Below are 24,258 nucleotides of genomic sequence, written 5' to 3'. Positions count from 1 at the left end.
AGGCACCCTGCCAACTCTGGCCTCCCTGGACATGCCCGCCGCCACTTGCCTGCGCGGCTGCTTGGCCCGCCGCTGTCGCTTGCCCCCGTGGCTGGGCCCCCTGCCGCCACTTGCCCCCGTGGCCGGGCCCCCTGCCGCCTCTGGCCTCCCTCCCCGGCCATGCCCGCCAATGCCTTTGGTCTCCTGGGTGTGCTGCCGGGCGTCCAGCCAATCAGCCGGGCCGCACATTCCATGGCACACCCAGGAGAAATATATTATATAGAATAAGCTTATGTTCATAACATCATAAGAACAGCCCTGATGGATGAGGCCCAAGGCCTATCTAGTCCAGCATCCTGTTTCACACAGTGGCCCACAAGATGCCTCTGAGAAGGCAAGAGGTGAGGGCACACCCTCTCTCTTGCTATTGCTCACCTGCAACTGGTATTTAGAAACATCTTCCCTCCAAGGCTGGAGGTGACCCACAGCCACCAGACTAGTAGCCATTGACAGAACTCTCCTCCATGAACTTGTCTAAGAACCTTTTAAAGACATCCAAGCTAATGGCCATCACCACATCCCATAACAGAGAATTCCATAGATTAATTATGTGCTGTGTGAAAAAGTACTTCCTTTTGTCAATCCTAAATTTGCTAGCTTTTAGTTTCATGGGATGGCCCCTGGTTCTAGTGTTGTGAGAGAGGGAGAAAAGTTTCTCTCTGTCCATTCTCTCTACTCCATGCATAATTTTAGACACCTCTATCATGTCTCCTTGGAGTCAGCTCTTTCCAAACTAAAAAGCCACGGATGCTATAGCCTTGCCTCAAAAGGAAGGTGCTCCAGTCGCCTGAGCATCTTGGTTGCCCCCTTCTGTACCTTTCCCAGTTCTACAATGTCATTCTTTAGATACGGTGACGAGAACTGCATGCAGTACTTCATATGTGGCTGCACCATAGACTTGTAATACGGGCATTATAATATTAGCATTTTTATTTTCAGTCCCCTTCCTAATGATCCCTAACATGGAATGTGCTTTTTTCACAGCTGCTGTGCACCGAGTCGACACTTTCAACATGCTGTCCACTATGACCCCAAGATCACTACCCTGACACCTATTAAGATCATCTGGACAGGTCCGGTTACAGTTGCCACAATCTCAATTGGTGGTAACTTGGGACTGGGCCTTTTACTTGGCTGTCCCGGGGCTTTGGAATACACTTCTTGTCAAAGTAAGAGCTTATCCATCTCCAATTGCTTTTTAACAGACCCTCAAGATGCACCTCTTTTCTCAGGGTTTGGGTTAAAATTAATGTTAAACTGTTTAACTCTGCAAAATTGTTTTGTTTTTATTCTGTTTTTATATTTTATTTTAAATTATGTACACTGCCTAGGGATACACATATCAGGTGGTAGATAAGTAGATAAACTTCAAACATTAGCTTTGTACCAAGTTGAAAGCAACTGTGAGGCTGTTCTGTTCTCATAAGCAGCCAAGCCCAGGCTTGCAACCCATACTGACACAGAGACAGGCGCCATGAGCGTGTCCCCTCATTGCGAGGTGCATTGTGGGATTCGCCCAGCCTTCGGAACGCCATGCCAGTCGCCATCATGGCAATCATGTGAGCAGCAGCGTGGCACAGCCAGTCCAAGATCATCTGCAGGGAAGGTAGGCTTAACCCTACCTTCCCCCCACCCGCCCACGCGATCGTGTGAAAGGCCCCAGTATGTATCATATCATTTCTTAAACCAAGTCAGAACACAACTTTCAATATGAACCATTATTTGAAGCATCTTTCCGGATTTAGAGAGTTGAGGTTCCAGCACAAAATGTTTAGATACCAGGTTGACTAAGTGCCTAGACATTCTCTAGCTTTTTCCTCAGTATAGATTGCAGACAAAAACTTCAATTTTTTTTGTTGCAAAACCAATTAAAGAGAAGCATCAAATTCCAGAGAGATAGTTACGTTACTCCACTGAAACAAAAACAATGAAGAATCATATGGCACTTTCAAAACCAACACGCAAGCTTTTATTGGCCAGAAACCACTTCATCAGATGTATTCTCCTTCATGGATCTGAAATAGGCTCTCATCCACAGAAACCTATGCTAAATTAAATGTGTTGGTGTGCAAAGTGCCACATAACTCCTCAGCCAATATGGATTAAACAAATTTAAACCTCAATTCTAAAGACATTTGTGTGAAAGAAGAAAATCTACTTGGTCTCAACTGAACATATTTATACAGATTTGGACTGTCAAGGGTGAAATTCACCTGGGAAGAGAAGACAATTTATTGCTGAGGGTGGGGAGAAGAAAAATAGCAAGATAGTGATTGGGAGGGATGATGGAAGGACTCCTAAGCTGCATATTATTGCAAAAAAACCCAACTTCACATATACTCTGATGGGGTCTGAGCTGTCAGTGACCAACCAGAACAAGATGAGCTAAAGAAGGGTGGGTGGATTAGACCACTGCGAGGAATTACAGCCACAAGAGAGAGGACAATTATAGAGGTATTAGCAATTGTAGAAAAAGAGAGCGCAGGAGCCAACAAGGAGCTGTCCCACTGTCCAAATGGGCATCAGATGGTTGTGCAGGGGATGGAGGGGAAGACGTATGCTTGGTACTCCTCCAAAGAACAAAAGGGATTTGTTTCAGGGTAGCATAGTATCAAGGGCACACAATATTTTCAAATCCAAATAAGTGCATGTTAAGGTTGCTACCAGTCAGAACTTGACTATAGGATCCTTTATCCTACAGACAATACCACAAACAAATCATAGCAAATGGTGTACAGCCAGCTCTCTATGTAACAGGCAACACCTCTTCCTCTGAGCTTCTGTAGTGTGTAAAGATCAGCACTGAACACCCCTAGTTTTCCTTTCATTCTAGTGGAAAAGATAGGCTGGCTTCCTCCCTGATAGCAACACACTGCATGAAGGGCAGTCTAACAGCACTGATGGCTGCTGCCAAGTACAGTGAGGCAAGCCCCAGCCTTGGGACAAGACCAACTCTTGTAGCCTCACATTCATCAAAGGTTTCTCAAGCATCCTATGAGCATCTGCACCTACACAGTAACTCAAAGGATTCAGCCATTAAAGGATACACAGTTAACACAAATAAAATAAAAAGTGGGTTGCTAAATAAAAAAAAACAAGAATACATTGTTCAACTTCACATATAATACCAGAACCAGAAGGCACTCAATAAATCCCCACAAGAAACTTTAAAACCAAAGAAATTTTCCCCAGTTCCAAACACCATACAGTTGATTTCTGGAACTCTCCACTGCTCAGAGTTGCAATGCCCATTAATACAGCAGAGGTGAATAAATGGCTAGATAATGTCATGGAAGATGGAAATAGCAACAGCTATTACTCACTGTACCCATCCTTACAACTGAAGGCTTCCCTCATGCCTTAGGACCAAACTACACATTACCACACACACATATGTAAAATTAGTTATTGTACAGTCTTAACCTTTTCAGAACACTCTCAGAAGGGGGGCATTTTGCAGCAGAGAAAATACCGGGTGTGTGTGTTTCTCTTTCCCCACACACATTTATTTTCCCCTTAAACTCTTCCAATTTGCTTTTTCTCATGCCTTGGTTCTGGACCCATCTTTATTTTGACCAGAGATTATTGCCGACATATAACACCCTCGGGTGTGTGCGTGCATGCAATCTTAGAATGCAACTCACTTCCCTCTGAAGTCTGCTGCCAAACTCCTTAAATAATTTTCAATTTAAATCACTCTAGAATGCATCACCCTGCATTTAATACAACTTCTTGAAGCATGTAAATTTCACCATTTAACAGGTTTAAAACCAAAACAAAGCCAACATATATTAAAGCTTTACATTTAATTCCATCTTCCTAGAAAGAAGACAGATATTTGATGGGAGAGATATGGTTAAATTGAGTAAAATTTGTAATTAGACAGAAACAACTCATTTAATTGGCATGCTAAGAATCTAATAAACTTACTTATTGTTTACAACAGTTTATTTTACTCTTCAGACAAGAACTCTGAAAAGATTCTTCAAATAAGGATTCATATCAAAAGCTGTGTTTTGGTTTCAGTTAATAGTTGTTGGGATACATACTATTGCTTTCAGTTTACTCTTTACAGCTAAACCATGTTATCAATACTTATGTGAGAGCAGAAATGTGCCAGTTTTGTAGTATGTCCGTCACAGAAATGAGGGGGGAAACCCAACAAAAAACCATCAGCAAGAACCTAATTGCCGAAACTTTTTGATATGTCATGTGGGAACATCCATTATCCACAAGTTTGCTTTCACCCTTCAGGCACAATGTGAAGTTCTCCTACAAATACCCCACTAAAATAAAAAGGAGCTGCAAAAGAGGACTTATGTGCTCTCATCCCATGTTCTCATCAACTGCTGTGCCACTTCTTGGCTTTTTAGCTAAGATCAAATGTGGACTACTGTGTTCTTGCTGCAATTTCAATGGGGTTTGTACAGGAAAGTGTTCTGGTAGACTAAACCAGAGAGCTGGTAGGAGGAGAGCTGGTCTTGTGGTAGCAAGCATGACCTGTCCCCTTAGCTAAGCAGGATCTGCCCTGGTTTCATAGAAATGGGAGACGATGTGTGAGCACTATAAGATGTTCTTCTTAGGGGATGGAGCCACTCTGGGAAGAGCAGAAAGTGTCAAGATTCCATCCTAGCTTCTCCAAGATAGGGCTGAGAGAGATTCCTGCCTGCAATCTTGGAGAAGCCGCTGTCAGTCTGTGAAGACAATACTGAGCAAGATAGACCAATGGTCTGACTCAGTATATGGCAGCTTCCTATGTTCCTAAACCTTGCCTTGCTTCTTTTTAAGCATTAGGACATGTATTGGTAGGGTCTACCAAGTGGTTTGGCAAAGTATGTAATTTTGAAGAAGTGCTATTTTTCTCCACCCTTCTGTTGGAGAAAGAAAATATCTCTGCAAACATAGTTTTTGCAGATCAACGGGCTTCTGAATCATCTTGGTGAAGAATTATTGTACTTAACTTGCAAAAGGACAAAAAATTCCTTTTGTAAGATGAAAAGGCCCATATAGGATGCATGTAAAGGATTTGGATATATGTTCCTATTTGGAGAAAAGTGATGAATCTGTAAAAGCTTTTGCCAGTTTTTCATCCTCAATCTCCAAGACAAAGAGAAAGAACAGAGCTCATTTATTTTGGAGTTACAGCTCCCAGCTCAAAGATGATAAAGTCAGATGCTGTGTAGTGCAAAGTATGTTGAAAGACAGCAGTTCTGTCTGAGAACTCTCAAAAACATCACTTGAGCAGAGGGTGGCTCTGGATGAAAAATAAAATGCTTGCTTTCTCCATTAATTCTTTCCTCAAATCTTTAGTTAACCAGGTCTGGTTGTCTAGCTCCTGATGAGCCATTTCCCAAGCTTTTGATAACAAGAAAAAAAAGGAAGTAACATGAGAGCTTAAATTCTCTCCTCTCGCCACCGCGCCCCCCCCCAACCAACCATCTATCTCCACCTCCTCCTTACATAATGAAGAAGAGACACTAACGGGGAAAACGCAACTAACACCACTACTTTCCCTCTGTAGCGCTGTGCTATTGCGTTTACTGAGACAACGGTGTTTATAAAAAGGTAAATGGCACACACAGAAGAGAAAACCACCCCGAGCAGCAGTGATCGATATTGGCGGCAGTGGGCTTCATTCTCGCCCGCTTTTTCCCCAGGCATCAACCCCCCAGTCCGCCCCCCCCAGCCCCAACATATTCTACACACAAATCTGCAATCAGTTCTACGGCATCCTGCGGGTCAAGCAGAGTGAGTGGGGAGCGTGAGGGGTGGGGTTTTTTAGTTTTTTTAGCCGGTTGTTTTGTTTATTAAGAATGGGGAAGAGAGAGAGAGAGAGAACACCCATTCAGAAACCCCTGGAGACAAAGCCTGTACTGGGCATCGTGGCCCTCGGGGGAGGGGGCAAAAGCTGAGGCACTCTACTACCGCAGTTGGAGGGCTGCTGTTCGCGGGGTGGAAGGAAAGCTGGCAGCGGCCGGCCGTCGGCCGTCAGCGACGGGGCTGTGACCAGAAGATTTCCCCTCAGGAAGGAGGGCGAAAGGGGCCACCCCTAAGGGGCTGGCGGGGAGCAGATAAAAAGGGGCCGTGAGGGAGGCTGAAGCGCCTCTTCGAGCCGAGGAACACTAGCCCGGAGGTCGCTCTGGTCAAGAAAAGCTCCCGCGCCCGGAGGCGAGAAAGCGCGCCACTTTCTCCTCCCAACGCCGGGTACCTGCGTCCTTGCCGCCGCCCGCTCCAGACGTTGCCTTTCCGCCGCGTTACCCGACCGGGAGTGACACGAGCTACCGGCGTTGGCCGCGAGTCCCCTTCACTAAATCCCTCCTTCTCGTGCCTACTGGCCCTTCCGGCTGCCCGTCAGTAGCAACGGCACCCATGGCGCTTTCTCATTGGCCAGGTCTCGACTCCCGTATGTAAATAGCGCCTCCCTCCCTCCCTCCCACCCACAATCGACTGCCTGAGGGGAGTCCGGAGTCTCGAGTTCCCCGTCTCGGCAGCTCCTTCTCTCGCTCTCCGCGAAAATAAATAGTGACTGATAGATCGAGTAACGAAGGGCAATCCTACTACGCACCCAGTCCCACCCGATGCATCCCGCATCTTCTTCACTCCAGCGGCTGTGGCCCACCGTAGTCCTCGGAGAGTCAAACTATAATCTTTTGGGTTGCTGGGGGCAGCATCGACAACAATTCAGTTGTGTGCAATCCTACATCGTGGAAAGGATCCTGTCGCGTCACACCCAACCTGGTTTTCAGCATATGCAAGCACTACATTTTTCAGTATGTACAACGTCGGCGTTTTGCTGCTCTTCTAGCTGAACCCTACCGGGAAAATGCAAACTAATTAAGTAGTCTAACCTAATCCATGCCATTCAGGCAAACTTTAGTAATTTAGAAGGCAGGTAGAGGGCAGAAATGCAACAGACTTTAGTAGCGAACAAACGTATCGATAATTGTTGAAAGCAATTCACGTAGATCCACGTCGTAGTTTGATCTGTGCAATCTTTCTAAACAACGCCAGTAAAGTTTTTCAACATAAGGAGCACCAAGAGTTTCCGACGTTTCCCACTCAGAATGTAAAAGAAACTAACTTTCACAATTATTCAGCAAACACTTGAAACTTAACGTTGCGTTGTATAGATTGTTAAGCAAGGTATTGTTTTCGATAGTCCAATTTGATAGTTGCTTCCTGTACTCCACAAATTCTTGGCTGTCAATTAAAGCAACCTTGAGAGTTGTTTATTTTGATCAACCTAGGCAAAAGGAGGATATGTAGCATTTCCCTCCACACGCGCATACAGATTGTTCCGGGACTCAAACTGTCCAATTGGAATGTTTAATTAACGTTTGTTTTAAGTGTGCTGTTTAAAGCAGACTTTAATAGCAGAGGCTTTCTGCTATTGCATCGCCATATACAGGTAGAGGTCCGCTTGTGGTGACATTTCGCAGAGATCTTCTTCTCAACCAGAGCTCAAAAAACCGGATTACATGATGTTTGTGTGTGTGTTTTTCCGAGAACTTCCATAATGTTACGAAACCCCGATCCTGCCCTGGCCAAAATTCTTTAGGAGGGAGACCACTTCAATCGCTCAGCGTCTCTCTATACGAATGTTTACGAGCAGCTTCTCAAACACCGAGGTCAGCCTCAGCGAGTGGCTCATTTTGCCTGGAAAACGATGGCTCTCTGCGACTAAGCTGGAGATGGTGGTGCTGAGAAAGGCACCGCGGTGACCTAGGAGACGGAAGAAAGATGTGCTGCTGTAACACAACAGCATGTACGTGATGGCGCTGGACAAGGTGCCGTGGAGCTGGATGAGGGCTGGAGATGCTGAGGACCAGCGAGAAAGCTGGCTTTTGAAGACCGTGCTCTGCTCCCCCTAACTAACTCTCTACATATGGGGAGCCAAAAATCGCGGCCCCCACCCTTCCAGTGAAGGCGCCGAGTCGGTGTGCGTGTCGAACCCGGCCGTCACCTCGTCCCCTTAAGCCAAAACCTCGTCCTCAGCTCACCCGTGTTTATGCGTGTGTGCGGTTAATTGCGTTTGCACATCTGGTATGTCACTTTGCAGAAAACAACATGGGGGTAAGGATGGAGTTAAATGCGATCTGAACGCTTGTTTTCCTTGGTTTTGTGGGCTTAAGTATTAGGCTGGCAGCATTATCTGAACGCATAATTCTTTCCTAGTTTATTTCCTTCGCGTTTTGTCATATATATCTCTCTCTCACGAGAAAAATCAACCCTCGCAAGGGAAGTAGTGGAAAGCCTAGCCACAAAGAAACTAGCCTTGCGGCGATAGCAATCGCTTTCTTGATTGAGAATCACTTTCAGAATAGGTCTGCTGTCACCCAATTAAATGCAGCTTAGTCGCTTAATAGTATGAGTATGGGTAAATCGATCAAATCTATGCATATTTGCATACACATAAAACAGTAGTTCTGAAAAACACTTGGTTTTAGGTTGTGTGTGCAGTGATTTTAGATTTTTAGATGTGTGTAGGCATCCAGAAGAGGCATTCCATCCCCATCTCAGAGGGAAAGGAGAATACCTCTTCTACAATAACCAGGGGGGAAAGCAGGGGGTAGGATTGCTCAGATGCCCTCAGTGCAAAGAACACTTTCTTATGTCATTTTCCCCCACCATGGCATTTTTGTAAATACTTCTACTTAAAATAACTTTTTTAAAATATGTTTTCCAGTTAATCAGAAACATCGTCATCATTGAATGAAAGACTTGTAATCCATTAATTTAACTGATTTGTTAGCTAGTGTGCAGTCTCCTTCTCAAAAATATTTCCTATTCACTATTAGTGAACCGTTCTTTTCTATCCCTCATACAGGATATTGGTTAGAATGGAGACATAGTAGCTAGAATGGAGAATGAAGTAAACGTTCTTGATTCACATAACCAACTGGTGTTCAAAAAGTGGGCTGAGTAGATGAAAGGTCCTCACATGCAGAACTTAGATTGGTTATTGGCAATGCACTTGCTATATTTGTAATACCAGCGTAGAACTGACATTGCCTACTGCATTCTGTTTAAACATGACTGCCTGCTGCTTTTTATCTGATGTATACACTTGGGATAGACACGCAGGTGCACAACTGGTGCAAGAGAAGTTCACAAGGTACTTTTAATTAGAGTCATGTGTGCAAATTCAGAGTCCGGCATGTCACTAATTGTTTTGCCAGCAGGACCCAAATGCAATGTAATCCACAAGTTTGTGGCATGACTACGCTGATGTAAGTCAACCTGCAAACTAGTTGTATGCTGAACTCTTCATTGATCCATGTAAACCAGGTTCCAAACTATTTGGATGTAAGAGTGCATGCTTTTCAGTATATCTGGATCCATTCAATTGTTTTCTCTTGTTACAAGGTGACTGAGGGAAAACTCGGTGTGTATGCTGTGGTTTCTCACAAATCCCACAAATACATCACTGGAATTGGACACATCACTCAGCATCACAAGAACCTCAGCTTTAGAAAATCAAATATCTAGCCCTTAAAAGATAAGCTTGATTTCTGAAATGTCCAGTGAAATCTCAAAACTGGGTAGGTAGTGGGACTATGAAAGGGTCCAGAGCAGAAATTCTGGAGAGCAAAGCTCTAGTTCTATATACAGTTCTCTGGTGACAATTACTAATACAAGTGGGGGTGGGGGCAGGAAATAAGCCTATGCAAATTTGCATAGTTTATATAAGTTGCAGAATTCTTCTTGTCTTTGTACAGAATTAGGCCTACCATAGCACAGTGCTGACAGGAATGCTCTTTTTGACCAATATGTCTATGTTGATCCACCTTTGCTCTCTTAGGACATATTTGCTCTGATGATTGTATGGGACAGTAACATGCATTAGTTTTATGTCAGTGCCCAGTCATAACATGGGGAATGTGCTGCCGCTGCAGCCTGGAGATCTAAACAGGAGCCTTATCAGAGGCCCCATAATTTCATGCCTGCAAGGACAGAGTTAGTGCTGAGTTGTCTCTTGCTTCCCCACTGCTGGATTTTAAAGTACAATCTCTTTTCTCACGTCCTGCTGCATTGGAGCAGGAGATGTATGTAGCCATGGCCATAACCATAAGATGGTGACCTTGGGATAGAGTATTACACACACTAATGAACAGCATTACATTCTGGTTTTGGATCCAGAGGTGAGTGTTTCATGACATCTCTTGGGTGGGAAGATGAAAATGCCTGGCCCTTCCTCTCCCTCTCCCCCACCCCTACCACTCCTCTAGCACTGCAGCTCCCTGCCTGCCTCCAGTCCCTGATCTCTTCCTCAACCCCTGTCCCCACCTTTCCTGTCCCTTTCCCAATATCTCCCGGTCTCCTTCCCACCCTGCAGGGCCTTCCTCCAACAGCTCACCCGATCCCATAGTGCAATGCTTTACTTCCCCCCCATTGAACTAAGTGGTTGCTATTCACATATGTAGGAGAAACTAAAGGAATGCTCTTAGGCTTTGCTCTTCATCTTAGGGGCACTGTTAGGTTAGGGGCACACACAAATTCCATTCTCTCCCACTTGTGACCCTAGCTAAGAAGAATCAACCCTGCTGCTGTCTGCATTGCCTGTTTGTGTATCCTATTTCACAGTCACCCTGAAGTTGACAGAAACTTGGGAGAGAGTGAGCCTTATTCTTGGGAACTTGGTTTTATCAATGTTCATTTTTGGTCATGATTATTTGAAACGTGTTTGGTTTATGAATGGCCCCATCATGGGACAGGTGCTAGTGTGAGTGAGCATGAAGGGGAATGAGAGGCTGAGGAGGGTCAGGGATGCCTGGTAGCAAAATGGGACCATCCAAAAGAGCAGAAATGGTTTCTGTATCCTCAGGGGATTCCCTCAAGTCTGCCGAAATATATCTGTAAATTAAAATAAAAAGTAATGTTTACAACAAGTGTGACTTGACCTGGACCTATGCTCAAGAACCTCCAGGGCCTATGGCATGTCTAGGATGTCAGTTGTGGGGCGGGGGAGCAAAAGGGGGATACTTAAGATGCTAGCAACGTATGGTATTCTGGAGGTAGGCGGGATCCGGTGGATCTGTATTATGAGGATGAAAAAAATATCCTCTCCACATTATACACAGAGGATTGGGATGGAGAAAGGAAAAATGATACTTTTTGTCCTTTCCACCCGTCAGAAACCTCCTCACATCCCAATACAGAGCAGTGAAGCCCTACAGAACACTACGAGGGCAGAGGCGTATCTAGGGAAAATAGCACCTAGGGCAAGCACTGAAATTGCGCCCCCTGTCCAAACATCTGACACCCATCTTTCAGATAACTTTACCATAATATCAGCTCAAAAATACAAGTCAAGCTCGTTATTCTTTTAATATTTCAAAAACTATTTAGCAGTAGACATAGCCAGACAAAAAATGCTGGGAAACTACAAATTTCAGTATGTTGGGGCTCATGAAATACCCAAATACTATGTGGAAGTATACTTGGAAAACTAAACTGAAGTGCCTGTCTAATTCTCTACTCTGCATTGTAGCATCACTATTACATAAGTTTTAAAAACAAATGGAGAATTTGACTTTTCCCAGATACTCTGAAAATAATTAAAGGATATGCAGAGTAAACTGTGTCACCACTTGGAATATATTCTAGTATTTCAGAAAGACAATTAAAATGAGAGAAAGAGAGCAAGAAACTCCCAGTGGGCCTTATACTAAGGATTTCACACTGATTCAAAGACAAACTCACCATTCCCCCTCCCCCGCTGGCCTTTTAATTCACCGCCACAGCCCGTCCCGGGCTGATGTTCGGGCCTGTTCGGGCCTGCAAAGATTGGCTTGGTGGCCATTTTGGAAGCTGCAATGCATGCTCAAATGGCCTCTGTGAGGTCTGGCAAGGCCTAGGGCCTCACAGGGACCATTTGAGCACATGCAGTGGCCATTTAATTTTTCTTAATGGCCTCAGAAAACAAAATGGCCACTACACATGCTCAAATGGCCTCTGCGAGGCCTGGCATGGCCTAGGGCCTCTTAGAAGCCATTTGAGCATGCATGGTGGCCATTTTGTTTTTGGTGGCCATTTTTCTTAATTTTAAGAAATGGCGCCCCCCTTCAAGTGGCGCCCAGGGCACGTCCCCTGCCTGCCCCACCCTAGATACGCCCCTGTACGAGGGTCCTGATCCAGGCTGGCTAAAGTCCTGAGTAGGAGCACTCCTATTAGGGGCTGGTGACACACTGCAACATTTTGTTATATGTTCTTCACTTATCTAAATTATAGTTTCAATTCTTCACCCCAAATCTATGTTAGAGCATATTATTATTGTTGTTTACACAGTCAGACAGGTGTTATTGACTGGTTTGTTTTCTCCAGACATCGAGTCCTTCCCAAGGACCTGGGATGGCTGAATTTTATTATCAATGTTGTTGCTGTTGTTATAGATATTGTCGCATAATATAGGCTGTTCCCAGTAAAGTTGCTTTTTGTAATTGGCTGATGGTGATTTCTGTGGCCCCTATGGTGTTGAGGTGCTCCTCAAGTTGTTTTGGGATTGCACCTAGGGCGCCAATTACCACTGGGATTATTTTGGTCTTCTTCTGCCACAGCCTTTCAATTTCATTTTGTAGATCTTTGTATTTGGTGATTTTTTCTATTTCTTTTTCTTCTATTCTGCTATCCCCTGGTATTGCTATGTTGATTATTTTTACTTGTTTTTCTTTCTTCTCGACTACAGTTATATATGGTGTATTGTGTGGCAGATGTTTGTCTGTTTGTAGTCTGTTTGTAGTCGGAAGTCCCATAATATTTTTACATCTTCATTTCCAACAACTTTTTCAATTTTATGGTCCCACCAATTTTTGGCTACAGGTAGCTTGTATTTTTTTGCAGATGTTCCAGTGTATCATCCCTGCTACCTTTGTTTGTAGTCAGCTTGTGCAATCATTTTTACAACAGCTGATTAGGTGGTCCACTGTTTCATCTGCTTCTGTACAAAGGCGGCACTTGCTGTTTGTTGTTCACTTTTCTACTTTTGCTCTTATTGCATTTGTTCTTAGTGCCTGTTCTTGTGCAGCCAGTATTAAACCCTCTGTTTCTTTCTTCAAGTTGCCATTCTTAAGCCATTGCCAGGTCCTGGTGATGTTTGATTTTCCAGTTATATTGTGCAAATATTGACAATGCAGTGGCTTATTTTTCCATTTTTCTGCTCGGTTCTTTATTATCATTATCATCATTATCATTATCATTATTATTATTATTACTTTCACATTTATATTCCGCTTTTCCTCCAAGGAGCCCAGAATGGTGTACATGGTTATGTTTATCCTCATAACCATAGGAAGGTGAATGGGCTATCAAAATAAAACCTAGAATACATGGATTTGCAAAAAACAACCCCCCCCAACCCCCCCACACACTGGCAGTGTTTGGTATTATTATTGAAAGTACTGAGGCATGTTTGTTAATATAACGGAAAACCATTCTCATAATCCACAATCTTGAATCCAACTCACCTCCTCCAGCAAACAAAACAGAGGGGGAAAAGAGGGAGGGAGGGAGGGATAGTCATGGGGCGAGACACAGAGAAGGAGAAGGAGGAGAAGAAGAGGGGAAATGAAGGCAAGATCAGCTGCAGGAGATACAAAGGGGTTTAAAAGATCAGGTTTCAAAACCTGATTCAGACTAGAGACCATTACACTTAACTTTGATGGGCAGGTTTAGAAGTTTCCTTTTGGAGCCTGAAGGAGGTAGGCAGACACAAACACAGACAGACCCCTCTGCAATTATTGGCTTTTGAACGTATTTATATTTACAGTCAAATGGCTTTGAGGGGAAATAGTTTTGGACTTCTGAACATTCTTACTATAGTTAATAAGAGACTGTGCTTGACCTGATAGATCTAAATCCTTGTGTGGGCTTGTCGTTTGGCTTTGGTCAAGCTGCTTTCTCTTTCATCTTATTTCCCTTCCCAGTTCCCTTCTGTAAAATGGGAACAATAATGACCTGGGATATTTTGGATGATTAACAAGATTGTAAATTCCTATGCAAATTATAATGAGTGGAACAAATGAATGTTAAGCATAATAAAGAAAATATACTTTAGAACAAATCACACAGATTTCCAGTTATTCGCAAAACTGTAGTTCATGGACCATCCAGTGGCCTGCACTGCATTTTCAGGTAGCCTCTGAAACAACAATGTAAATAAGAGGGAAATGTAAATAAGAGAAAATTCTGTTTGTTCAGAACTCTGATTTTAGGGTTTGGGTTTTTTAAAAAAAATATTAGAAAAGTACAAATATACAATACATAAGCATACAAAGTGAACATTTTGGTTAATAACTAGAGAACAACATGCAGAACTTGGTCACATCAAGACTTGACTACTGTACCATGCTCTACATAAGGCTGCCCTTTAAGAGTGTCTGGAAATTTCAACTAGTCCAAAACACAGAGGCTGATCTGGTATCAGGAGCTCAATGAAGGGATTAAGTACCTCTTCTGTTTTACCATTTTATTGACTCCAAATTTGTTTCCAGGCAAAATTCAAGGTGCTGGTTATTACCTGTAAAGCCCTAAAAGAGAGCCAGCGTGGTGTAGTGGTTAGAGTTCTGGACTAGGACTGGGGAGACCCGAGTTCAAATCCCCATTCAGCCATGAAACTAGCTGGGTGACTCTGGGCCAGTCACTTCTTTCTCAGCCTAACCTACTTCACAGGGTTGTTGTGAAAGAGAAACGCAAGTATGTAGTACACTGCTCTGGGCTCCTTGGAGGAAGAGCGAGAGATAAATGTAATGAAAATAATAATAATAATAATAATAATAATAATAATAAAAATAAAAGGTCTGGGGCCAATGCACTGGAAGGACCACTTTTCCCTGTATAAATCTGCCTGAATACTGAGATCATTGGGGTGGGGGTCCTGCTTCAGGTTCTGCTACTGTTGAAGGTCCATTTGGTAGTGATCCAGTGATTCAGGTCAGGGTATTCCCATTAGTAGCACCTAGATTGTGTATTTCCTTCCTTTCTGAGATCTAGCGGGTCCACTCCATGGTAGCCTTTCACCAAGGGGTTAGGAACATAGGAAACTGCCATATACTGAGTCAGACCATTGGTCTATCTAGCTCAGTATTGTCTTCACAGACTGGCAGCGGCTTCTCCAAGGTTGCAGGCAGGAATCTCTCTCAGCCCTGTCTTGGGAAGAACTAACCTTGGGTTTGAGCGATAGAACCTCCTTTTGAGGTCCCAAAAAGAAACCTTCAAGGAAACGAGATGGAACGGGTGCCCTCATACTAGGGAATTGGAACGTTCCCCTTCTCGTAATCAGGTTAGTAAACCTGTATGTCATTTATGCAATGCTCCTGCATAGGAATAGGGAGGGAAGACGCGACCAAGAGGTTCACGCAGATGAGACAGTAAATGTCTTCTGGAAAAGTGTATGGTTATGTGCAAAAAGACAAGAGTATCTCTTCTAAACAGCAATGGGACAAATTGTGGAAATGGACGTTGGACGTAACCCCCCCCCCCGATTACCTGATGTGCCTTGTAATCCCCCACCCCCGAGTTACAGTACTACCTGCATATACTTCATAACCTTGTGGGTTTCCAAATCCTTGTGTGTAAATCTTTGTAGATATATCATGTACAAACAACCACTTTGTATATAATTGTGCTTTGGCAAAGTACTGTATGCTTTGGTAGTTTGTTGGTTCAATAAAAAAATCTTTTCCTATAAAAAATAAATAAAAATCTTGTCCTATCTTGGAGAAGCCAGAGAGGGAACTTGAAACCTTGCTTCATCCCCTGAGGGGAATATCTTGCAGTGCTCACACATCAAGTCTCCCATTCATATGCAACCAGGGCAGATCCTGCTTAGCTATGGGGACAAGTCATGCTTGCTACCACAAGACCAGCTCTCCTCTCTAAAATGAGTTAAAATGTTCTTTTTCAGACAAGCATTTACCGGCTGTTGTGCTGCTGTAATTTTACTGCTGTATTTATGGTCGTATTGTTAGTGTCTTTTTAATTATTTTTATCCTGTGTTTTAAATGGTTTTATCTTGTTTTTATAAATGTGCGCTGCTTTTTGTATTTTCGAATAGAAAAGCAGTATACACTGAAATAATAAATAATATAATAAATCAATAAATAACATTTCCTGAGAAAGGAATATTTCAAACCAATACATAGTAGACCAAGGCCAACCAGTTCACACTATAATCTGGTAAGTTAAAATAACTCCTTACAGAAGTTGGAATGAGAGTCCACAATATGTTCAGATTCATAGCTATGGCTATGGCTATGAATTTGGCACTCTGGTTTTAATCAGTCCTGAATCAGGCTTTACACTGTTATGACTGACAGCTCTTTTCCTAGCCTTGGGCATACACAAACTGAGCAACAGCTACATGATAACTGGCAACATGTTCCTTTCCCCTCTAATCTATGCATTCAGTAGAGCTACACCAGAGTATGGGAGGAGTTAAATTTAATTCAACTTAGTGAATTCAACTTTCAAGTGAGCAGCCACAACTTAAGAAAATGTGGTGGTTTGCAAAGAACCAGCAAACTAGAGTAGTGGTCTGCAGTATAACAAAGCCTACGAATTATTGATTGCCCCTTGTTACTCTTTATGTGGCAGTAATCAGGAAATCTGCCTCATTCTGCAGGAACAATAGCTTTTAAATTTCGGAAAAATACCAGGCATCAGACAGAACCACATAAATCTCCCACCCCCACCCAACCCAGTGCTCTATACATGTTCAAGGGGAGCATCACTGTTTCTATGGCAATCTATAGAAACAGGAAACAGCTACAGGAAACATAGAAAGGGCCAGTCAGTTAAAGCTGGGGGTGAGGGGATACCATAGGTCATGCATCCGGTACAGCAAGAACACCCCTAGCTTGGGCCTCCTCCCTCTAGGTCTTCATTCATCAGCAGACATACAGAACTTTCTAGCATATTTCTGTAGTGCACAATTCCTGCAGGCTTCAGTTTACATAGACTTAATTGTCCCACAGGACTGGAATAGCAGCTTCATGCCATCCCTGATACAGATATTCAAATAATTATTCCTGTGCTTTCTTTGAACTTCCATTGTTCTTTGAAGTTATTATGTGGCTTATTGAATCTTATCTAATAGTAGTAAAATGTTAAGGAAGAATAAGTTTGAGCTAGATCTTCTGAGTTCATTGAAGCTAAGGTATATACACATTGACTGAAGGTTGATTTTTTAAAATTTCCCTGTTCAGATGGTCTCTTCTCTGTTCTCTCCAGCTCTCATGGTTTAAAGGTTTAGAAATTAAGCTGGAAAATACCTTAAATATTTCATAGATCAAGCCTTCAGATTTAACAGTATAACTTTAAAGTTCATGGTTTCTGTTGGGAGGCACTACAAAGGGTTATATAGATTTTTCCCCAGCATCTGTGGCTGGTAACCTGGAAGATATTTCACACTTCCTGATTTTCATATGATTTCCCCCCCCTTAGTAAATACTGTTCTACTAACGTGCAGTCTGCACAACACTGTGCCCTGTATGAGCATGCATTCTGCAGTTGGGTTTGTCACCACTGAAATTAGTACTTTACAAATACTACTTTTTCCATGATGTGTCTTAGTGCTAGTAAAAGTCATTTGGACAAACATTGCCCAAAACATTTCATCATGCCCACTGACCCACCTCCACTTCTATCTCGGCCTTTGATCTTTTTTATTTATTTTAAAAATCTGGTTGTGCACACTTCCATTCATTTACCAATCTTCATAAGAACACTTCTTTTTAAAATTATTTTTCTTCTGATTTTGCACACCACATGTAGTTTGCAACCCTGAAGTGGTCTTTTAATGATCCCACACATATAGATACCCTATTAAGTGCATGAGAACAGCATCACACACTGGGTGTGTTCAACTTTTTATTGCTTACAACTCTCTGCCCTGGAAGGCCCAGGGCAGAAAAACTGAGACAAGCACAACTTATCTGAGGATTGGTTCTGATTACTGGTCCATCTGGGCCTAGGACTGTTCATACAGGCTCAGCCACTCACACAGGCTTTTGCTGCAAGACTCAAACTGTTCCCCAGTTCTCTGGCGTATCCATCTCATCCTGAGGCCCTCTGTGCTTGTTTCTTAAAGAGGCAGCACACAATATCCCTCCTCATGAAAGAATAGTTGTGTCATACATGGTGGCAGTTTTCAAATGAATCTGTGTCCTATGTTTGTGGGCTGCTTATTGGAGAAGCCTCACATGAAGGGCTGCTTGTTTAAGCACCTTCATGCAGCTGGTCAAAATGACGTCTCTAGAACTATCCATCTGTACTTTATATGAGACAGGTTCTGTGACCTTAACCAATGCAGATGGAACCTTCTGTGGACCTGCTCCATAGCTTTGAGCTGAAACCAATTCCTGTGGAGAGAAGGTACATAGAGTCGAGGCATAGTGAGGTTCCTGATGGCCTGGGGACAAGCTACCGAGGCCACCAAGTATGCTGGCCACACTGCTTCCCCTACATCATCATGCCAGTGCAGGGGGTGTGGCGGATGCCAGGGGTCTGGTCGATGCAGGCAACAAACGTGCGGCAGCCCCTCACCCTCTCCAGCTGGTGAAATGCTTTCTCTGCTGACTGGATGCTTCCTTTCTCTCTCTCATTTGCAAAGGAAGAAAAGGAAGCATCCAGTCAGTGAAGAAAGTGCTCCACCAGCTAGAGAGGGTAAGCGCCAGCGGCCACTGCATGTTCCCTGCACCGGCCACACCCACTGTGTGATTATAATGCAGGGAGAAGTGGGGTGACTGGCGCATAGTAGCATATCTGACCTCGGCAACAGTGAGGGGAAAGGTGGATGGTGTTAGAAATTCTCTGTGGTGAGAGAATCCCCTTTTCATTATAGCAGAGTGCACAGAGGCACAACACAGCGGAATTTACTTAGGCATGCGTGTATGCTGAGAGTAAAGTAACTTGGAGCCAATTCATAGTTTCAAATCAATATATAAGGCATTTATTAAGGAACTCCATTCTAGATAGGAAAGTGAGGAGTTAGGATCTCTAATCTATCTAGCTAGCTGGATGCAGATGGATTCTGCATCTTCTCTGCACACATGGTGCAGGGAGAGGAGCTTGCTATGTTGCAAGGTAGAAGGACAGGTAGGGAAGAGAGAGAGAGAAAGGAGGAAGTGGCTGGAAGGAAGTTAGTCCCTGAGATTAGCAATCTACATATCCAAAGGGATAGTGTCAGAGCAGTAGAGAAGGGATGACCAATGTCTTGACCCTCTCGCCCTCTGGCTCATTGTCCTTACAGGCGTGCATAGAGTTTTGGATGCCAAAACAGAGTCCCGATCTTGCTCTTTCTTAAATGTATGGGACAGATGTCTACCAGGTCAGTGGTACAGCATCAGCTTTGCAAGCAGAAGGCCCCTGGTTCAAGCTCTGGCAGCTCCAGGTAGGGCTGGGAAATATTCCTCCATGAACCATTGGAGAGCCATTGCCAATTAGTATAACAACTAGCATCTGTGCGTTCTTTGGGGCTGGCTGCCCCCCCACACACACCACTCTCCCTCTCCCTCCCTCCCACCCCACTCTCTTGTCCTCCCTCCCAACTCTCTTGGTTTGCGCCTCAGCCAATCAGGCTCCTCCACCACCCAGTCAATCAACTGGGCGTCGGGACGCACATTCTAAGGCGCACCCAGGAGAATTAAATATATAGATACCAAGTTAGAAAGACCAACAGTTTGGTATAAGGCAGCTTCCTAGGTCTCTTGCAAGATCAGGACGGGCATGACTTAGGCATGTCCTGAGGCAACAACCTATAAGCAGCTCAGCTGGGCTGGACTCAATTGTAGCGCAAGGAGTAACACGTTGCACAAACAGGAATCTTGCCAGTCTTGTTCCCAGTCTCTTAAAACAAACTCCTTCAGTGTGCCTTTTGTAGCCTGTACTATTCACTCAGCTTGCCCATTAGCCTGAGGCCTGCATGATGCAATGGCAATAGTCCTCATGACATTGTGTATTGAGCAAAATCTTTGAACATTCCAGAGGTGAATGTCCCAACATTATCTGCCACTCCACGCATTGCAAACTGTTGATGGAGAACTGTTACAGCAGGTGCTGCTGTTAGAGCTGGGACACTGTGGTTACTTTGAGCCATTTGAGTAATCCATAACAATTAGAGAGATTTTACCCAGAAATTTCCCAAGAAAGTTGATGTAGATCTGTGACCCAATCTTCTTTGTCACTTCTCAAGGGAATAAAGAGCCTTAGGTGGGTTGTGGTGAGCAGAGGCGTAACTAGGGAAAATGGCGCCCGGGGCAAGCACTGAAATGGCGCCCCCCCACCGCACCCCCCCAACATGCTACATTATACTTAGGTTTTTCCTCACAAGCGCCCGCCGCCGCCGCCAAGCCAGGCGACTGACTGGCTGCCAGGCGCCAGCAAAGCAATGGGGGGGGGGGGTGCGGGCGGCGCGGAAGGGACCGCTCGTGGGGGAGGGGGCGCCAACGCGCTCCCTTGGCTGCTGCAGCACTGCTGCACTGAGCAGGAAACATTTGTATTAACAAAAAATTAAATTTTTTTTTGTCATGGCGGCGCCCCCCACGTGACCAGAAAAGATGGCGCCTGGGGCACGTGCCCCCCCTGCCCCCCCTATAGTTACGCCTCTGGTGGTGAGTAACAGATATTGCACTGCTCACCACCTTTTCTCACCATTCCAGGCCACCACACTTAACTCCTGGCCAATGCGTCTGCACAATCCTCAGGTATGTTCTGTAACTGTGTACTTATCTGTGAACTTATCCAGATTTGTTTTTGCATCTAAGTTCCAGTGGTTCCAGTGTACGTACCTGAATTTATTGTGTACTTACTGTTTCCTGTAACAGAGTTCTAATGTCTGCACATGTAAGAGTTGTTTTAGTTTTTTTTTAATTCCCAGGTATGCTGCATGAAGAGTTCCCAGTGTGATCTGGCAGCCTGCTTATGGAACTGCCATCCAATTTTCTCATAATAGACAAGCTTTGTAGGTTGACAGTTCATGCTGGCAAGTGAAAATGCTCTGAAATATTCAGCCAGTTTCTTAGCTGACCAGCCCCTAGAATGTGTGCCAGAGGCTTAACCACGTACACAGACCTCTGCTGCAAAAACAGAACTGTTTCCTCCAGTTCCTCACATCCTGAGACCTTCTGAGCTTGCCTCTTAAAAGGCAGTATACAACACATCCCACTGCCATTTTTAAGAAAGTTGGCAATGTCCATGATCGGTACAGTTCTAGGTCCATATGCATTTGGCAAATTTATTTTTTAAATCACCTATACTCACTCCTTAAAATGCACCCCCCAGGAATTAAGTATGCATCTATAGCAGGGGCTGTAGTACTGTAGCAGTATAAACAATCAATAGGGGGACATCTTACCTGTCCCCCATTGCTGATGCTTCCCTCATCAGTCCTTAATCTTCCCCTCATTCAAGTCTTGTCCATGATCTAACATACATTGTGCATCATCTGGGCAGGAATTGTTTCATTCCTGTGATTTGTACAGTATCTAAGATACCATTGATACTAAATAAATGCTTCTTAGTGGGAGAATGTACTGTAAACAAGATACAGTGTGCAAAGCTCACGAAGCATACTCACAGGGACAAGAAAGAATATAAGAAACAAAATGTTATGAGTTGCACTGGAAGCACATTGATGCCTAAGATGCCTTAAAAAATGTAGGGGAGACTTAGCTATTATTTTTTTTTTTAAATATGTGTTTGCACATGTGTGTGGATAATGCCTGACCCTTTCATTATCTGGACAAAGAGTCAGCAGGCAAAGCAACCACATTATGACACGAGCCTGCAAAAATGATGATTGGTTTTTCTCTTTAAATGTTCCCTATGCATGTATTGTGGGATTTTCTTTTCAATTGGCCTCTGAAATGCAGGCAGGCAGCATAGCCTAACTGTCTTCAAGACAATTTCATCTACACTTCATTCTAACCTAGCCCCAAACCCAGACTTAATGGTGCCAGTTTACGGGGAAATAAAAATGGTAAAAAAATATGTTAAAACAACAGTGAAATTAAAGTAAACTGACAAAAGCCAGGGAATTCTCTGTTTAGGCAGCCATGCTGTCCTCAACTCACCCTATTGTGTCTGTGGATTGCAGCTTCACATATGTTATGCAAGATCACACTGTTCTGAGATCTTCGCAACACTTATGCTAAAGTGGCAGTGTCCTGAGCAAAATATGTGCCTAAGAATTGTCTTTTCTCACCTCCAGCTGAACAGGGAGGGAGCCGATAAGAAAATGAAGCAACCAGATCTCAAATTCTAACAAGGTGTTCTGCAGGCAGGCTTCCTTAGCCTCACTATCTCAGTGCAGCTCATTCTGAATATATAATCCCCCCTCCGTGTCCTCCTAGTTCTGATTTTAGATGTATCTCAGGCCAGAGTGCTCTATCCTTCTTCAGCACTTAGTGCTCTCAGCAGCCACCAACTCCCCTAAAGCTTGTGAATCTTCTATGAATCAAGAGCCCATGAAATACTTCTTTTCTAGATGCTACAGCTAAAAGATAAAATGTACCATTGAGTTGTTGTCGACTTCTGGTGACCACAGAGCCCTGTGGTGGTCTTTGGTAGAATTCACAAGGGGTTTACCATTGCCATCTCCCACGCAGTACCACCACTGTAATCACCTAATCCCTAAGCCAATGCTAGAAGAATGACATCCCACCCCACGTTATCAAATAAGTTTTGTTGTAAGGGGAGAGGATAATCTTCTTGCAAGGGGTGGGTGAGGATTTTCCTTCATGGGGGTGTGCAGAATCAGGAGCAAAACTGCATTTCAGCACGAAAAAGGGATGCAATTTTCAAATAACTAAATAAAATGAATACTTTTTTAAATAGTAAGATGTTGAATCATGAAATGGTGCTGCATGGCTGCGGGGGGGCGGGGGGGGTGGTTGTTGGGATATGCAACCACTGCAGCTCAGCTTGCTGTACAGTTTGCATGCAATCTGCTATAAAGCCAGAGGGGGCACAACAGTTTCCTCTTTATTGATTGGGTTAGCTAGGAGTTTATATTCTCCTTCCTGTTCGTTCCTGTTCTTTCTGTATGAGTCAGCAAGTTATGTACTGACCTTAATTTTAGTTGGGATCCTCTGTCTCCCAACTAAAGCTCTCTTAAAAACCTTCCACTGGTGTTGGCTCTTTACTCCATATGGACAGAAAATGCTCTGCAACAGGTTATGGGCCCAGACATCTTCAGAACAACCCAGTACACAGTCCAGAATGACCCTAAAAAGCAAAAGTCGCCTGGGAAGAGCAAAAGCCACAAGGAGACCCTCCAGAGGAAGCCTGCTGAATGCATGTAAGCTAAGCTAGTGGTTTTGTTGTTGTTGTTGTTGTTGTTGTTTTTAAATGGCTTGGTGGTCTGAATTTAAGCTTTCAGTGGGTAAGCTGAATAATATCAGTTATCAGCTATGGAAGTTTAGATGCTTTTAACTAAGGATGACTTGTGGGAGGTTATTATCACAGAAAGACCAGCAACAAATCTACAAGAGTGGGATAGAAAAGATAGACAGGCACGGGCAACCATTAGTCTAATAGTGGAAGATGATCAATTAATTCACATAATGAATGAGGCTACATCAAAGGGCATGTGGCATGCACTGAGATGTTTGCATGAAAGAACTGGTTTGAAAAATAAAAGTAAACTGGTTTGAAAAGTAAAAAAGTAAAGTAAAAGTAAAGCAGTAGACTATTTCTTTTGAGGGAACTGTACAAAATATGACTTGGCAAGAGAACAGAAATTCAAGACCACATAAATGCCATGCTGGAAGTGGTGGCACAAATGTGTGGAATTGGAGAAGACAGAGACAGCCTCATAGCAGCCCTATTACTCTGTAGCCTGCTTGACCCTTATGGTGCCCTCATTAATGCCCTTGAGACAAGGCCCAAGGAAGACCTGACACTGGAATTTGTGAGAGGCAGACTTCTGGATGAATTCCAGTGCGGCAAGGAAGTCATGGAGGACAGTAGCAGTCAGAATAGAGAAACTGCAGTCAAAACTGCAGGTGACAAGGTGCACAAGAAGGAAATAAGAGCATGTGCAAGAAAGAAGGACATTTAAAGAAAGACTGGAGGGCAGAACAACAAAAACGGCAAAGAAAGTCTCCACAAGGACCTAAGCAAAAGGTAAAGGCTACAACTAAGAGGGTTTGGATGGGCCAAAACAAGCTCAGGTTTAATCCCTCCAAGACAGAGTTGCTCTTGTTAAGTTCTTGATCTGGCCTG

The 24,258-nt window shown here is 43.8% G+C and overlaps 2 protein-coding genes across 3 annotated transcripts in view; one reads left to right on the top strand and one right to left on the bottom strand.

Moving 5' to 3' along the window:
• The window catches only part of FKBP5 (FKBP prolyl isomerase 5), a 94,652-nt gene extending 88,257 nt beyond the window's left edge, over positions 1-6,395 (bottom strand). For both annotated transcript variants that reach the window (XM_053247500.1, XM_053247502.1), the window contains exon 1: positions 6,248-6,395. The gene's annotated coding sequence lies outside the window, so the exon portion shown is untranslated. The remainder of the gene's footprint in view (positions 1-6,247) is intronic.
• The window catches only part of LOC128323774 (armadillo repeat-containing protein 12-like), an 85,400-nt gene continuing 67,523 nt past the window's right edge, over positions 6,382-24,258 (top strand). The window contains exon 1 of the mRNA XM_053247504.1: positions 6,382-8,112. Coding sequence (XP_053103479.1) covers positions 8,085-8,112 — 28 coding nt within the window. The 5' untranslated portion in view covers positions 6,382-8,084. The remainder of the gene's footprint in view (positions 8,113-24,258) is intronic.

The sequence above is a fragment of the Hemicordylus capensis genome, chromosome 4, assembly GCF_027244095.1.
Source record: "Hemicordylus capensis ecotype Gifberg chromosome 4, rHemCap1.1.pri, whole genome shotgun sequence".
In the NCBI taxonomy this organism is placed as follows: domain Eukaryota; kingdom Metazoa; phylum Chordata; class Lepidosauria; order Squamata; family Cordylidae; genus Hemicordylus; species Hemicordylus capensis.
This window is presented reverse-complemented; position numbering and strand designations above follow the sequence as displayed.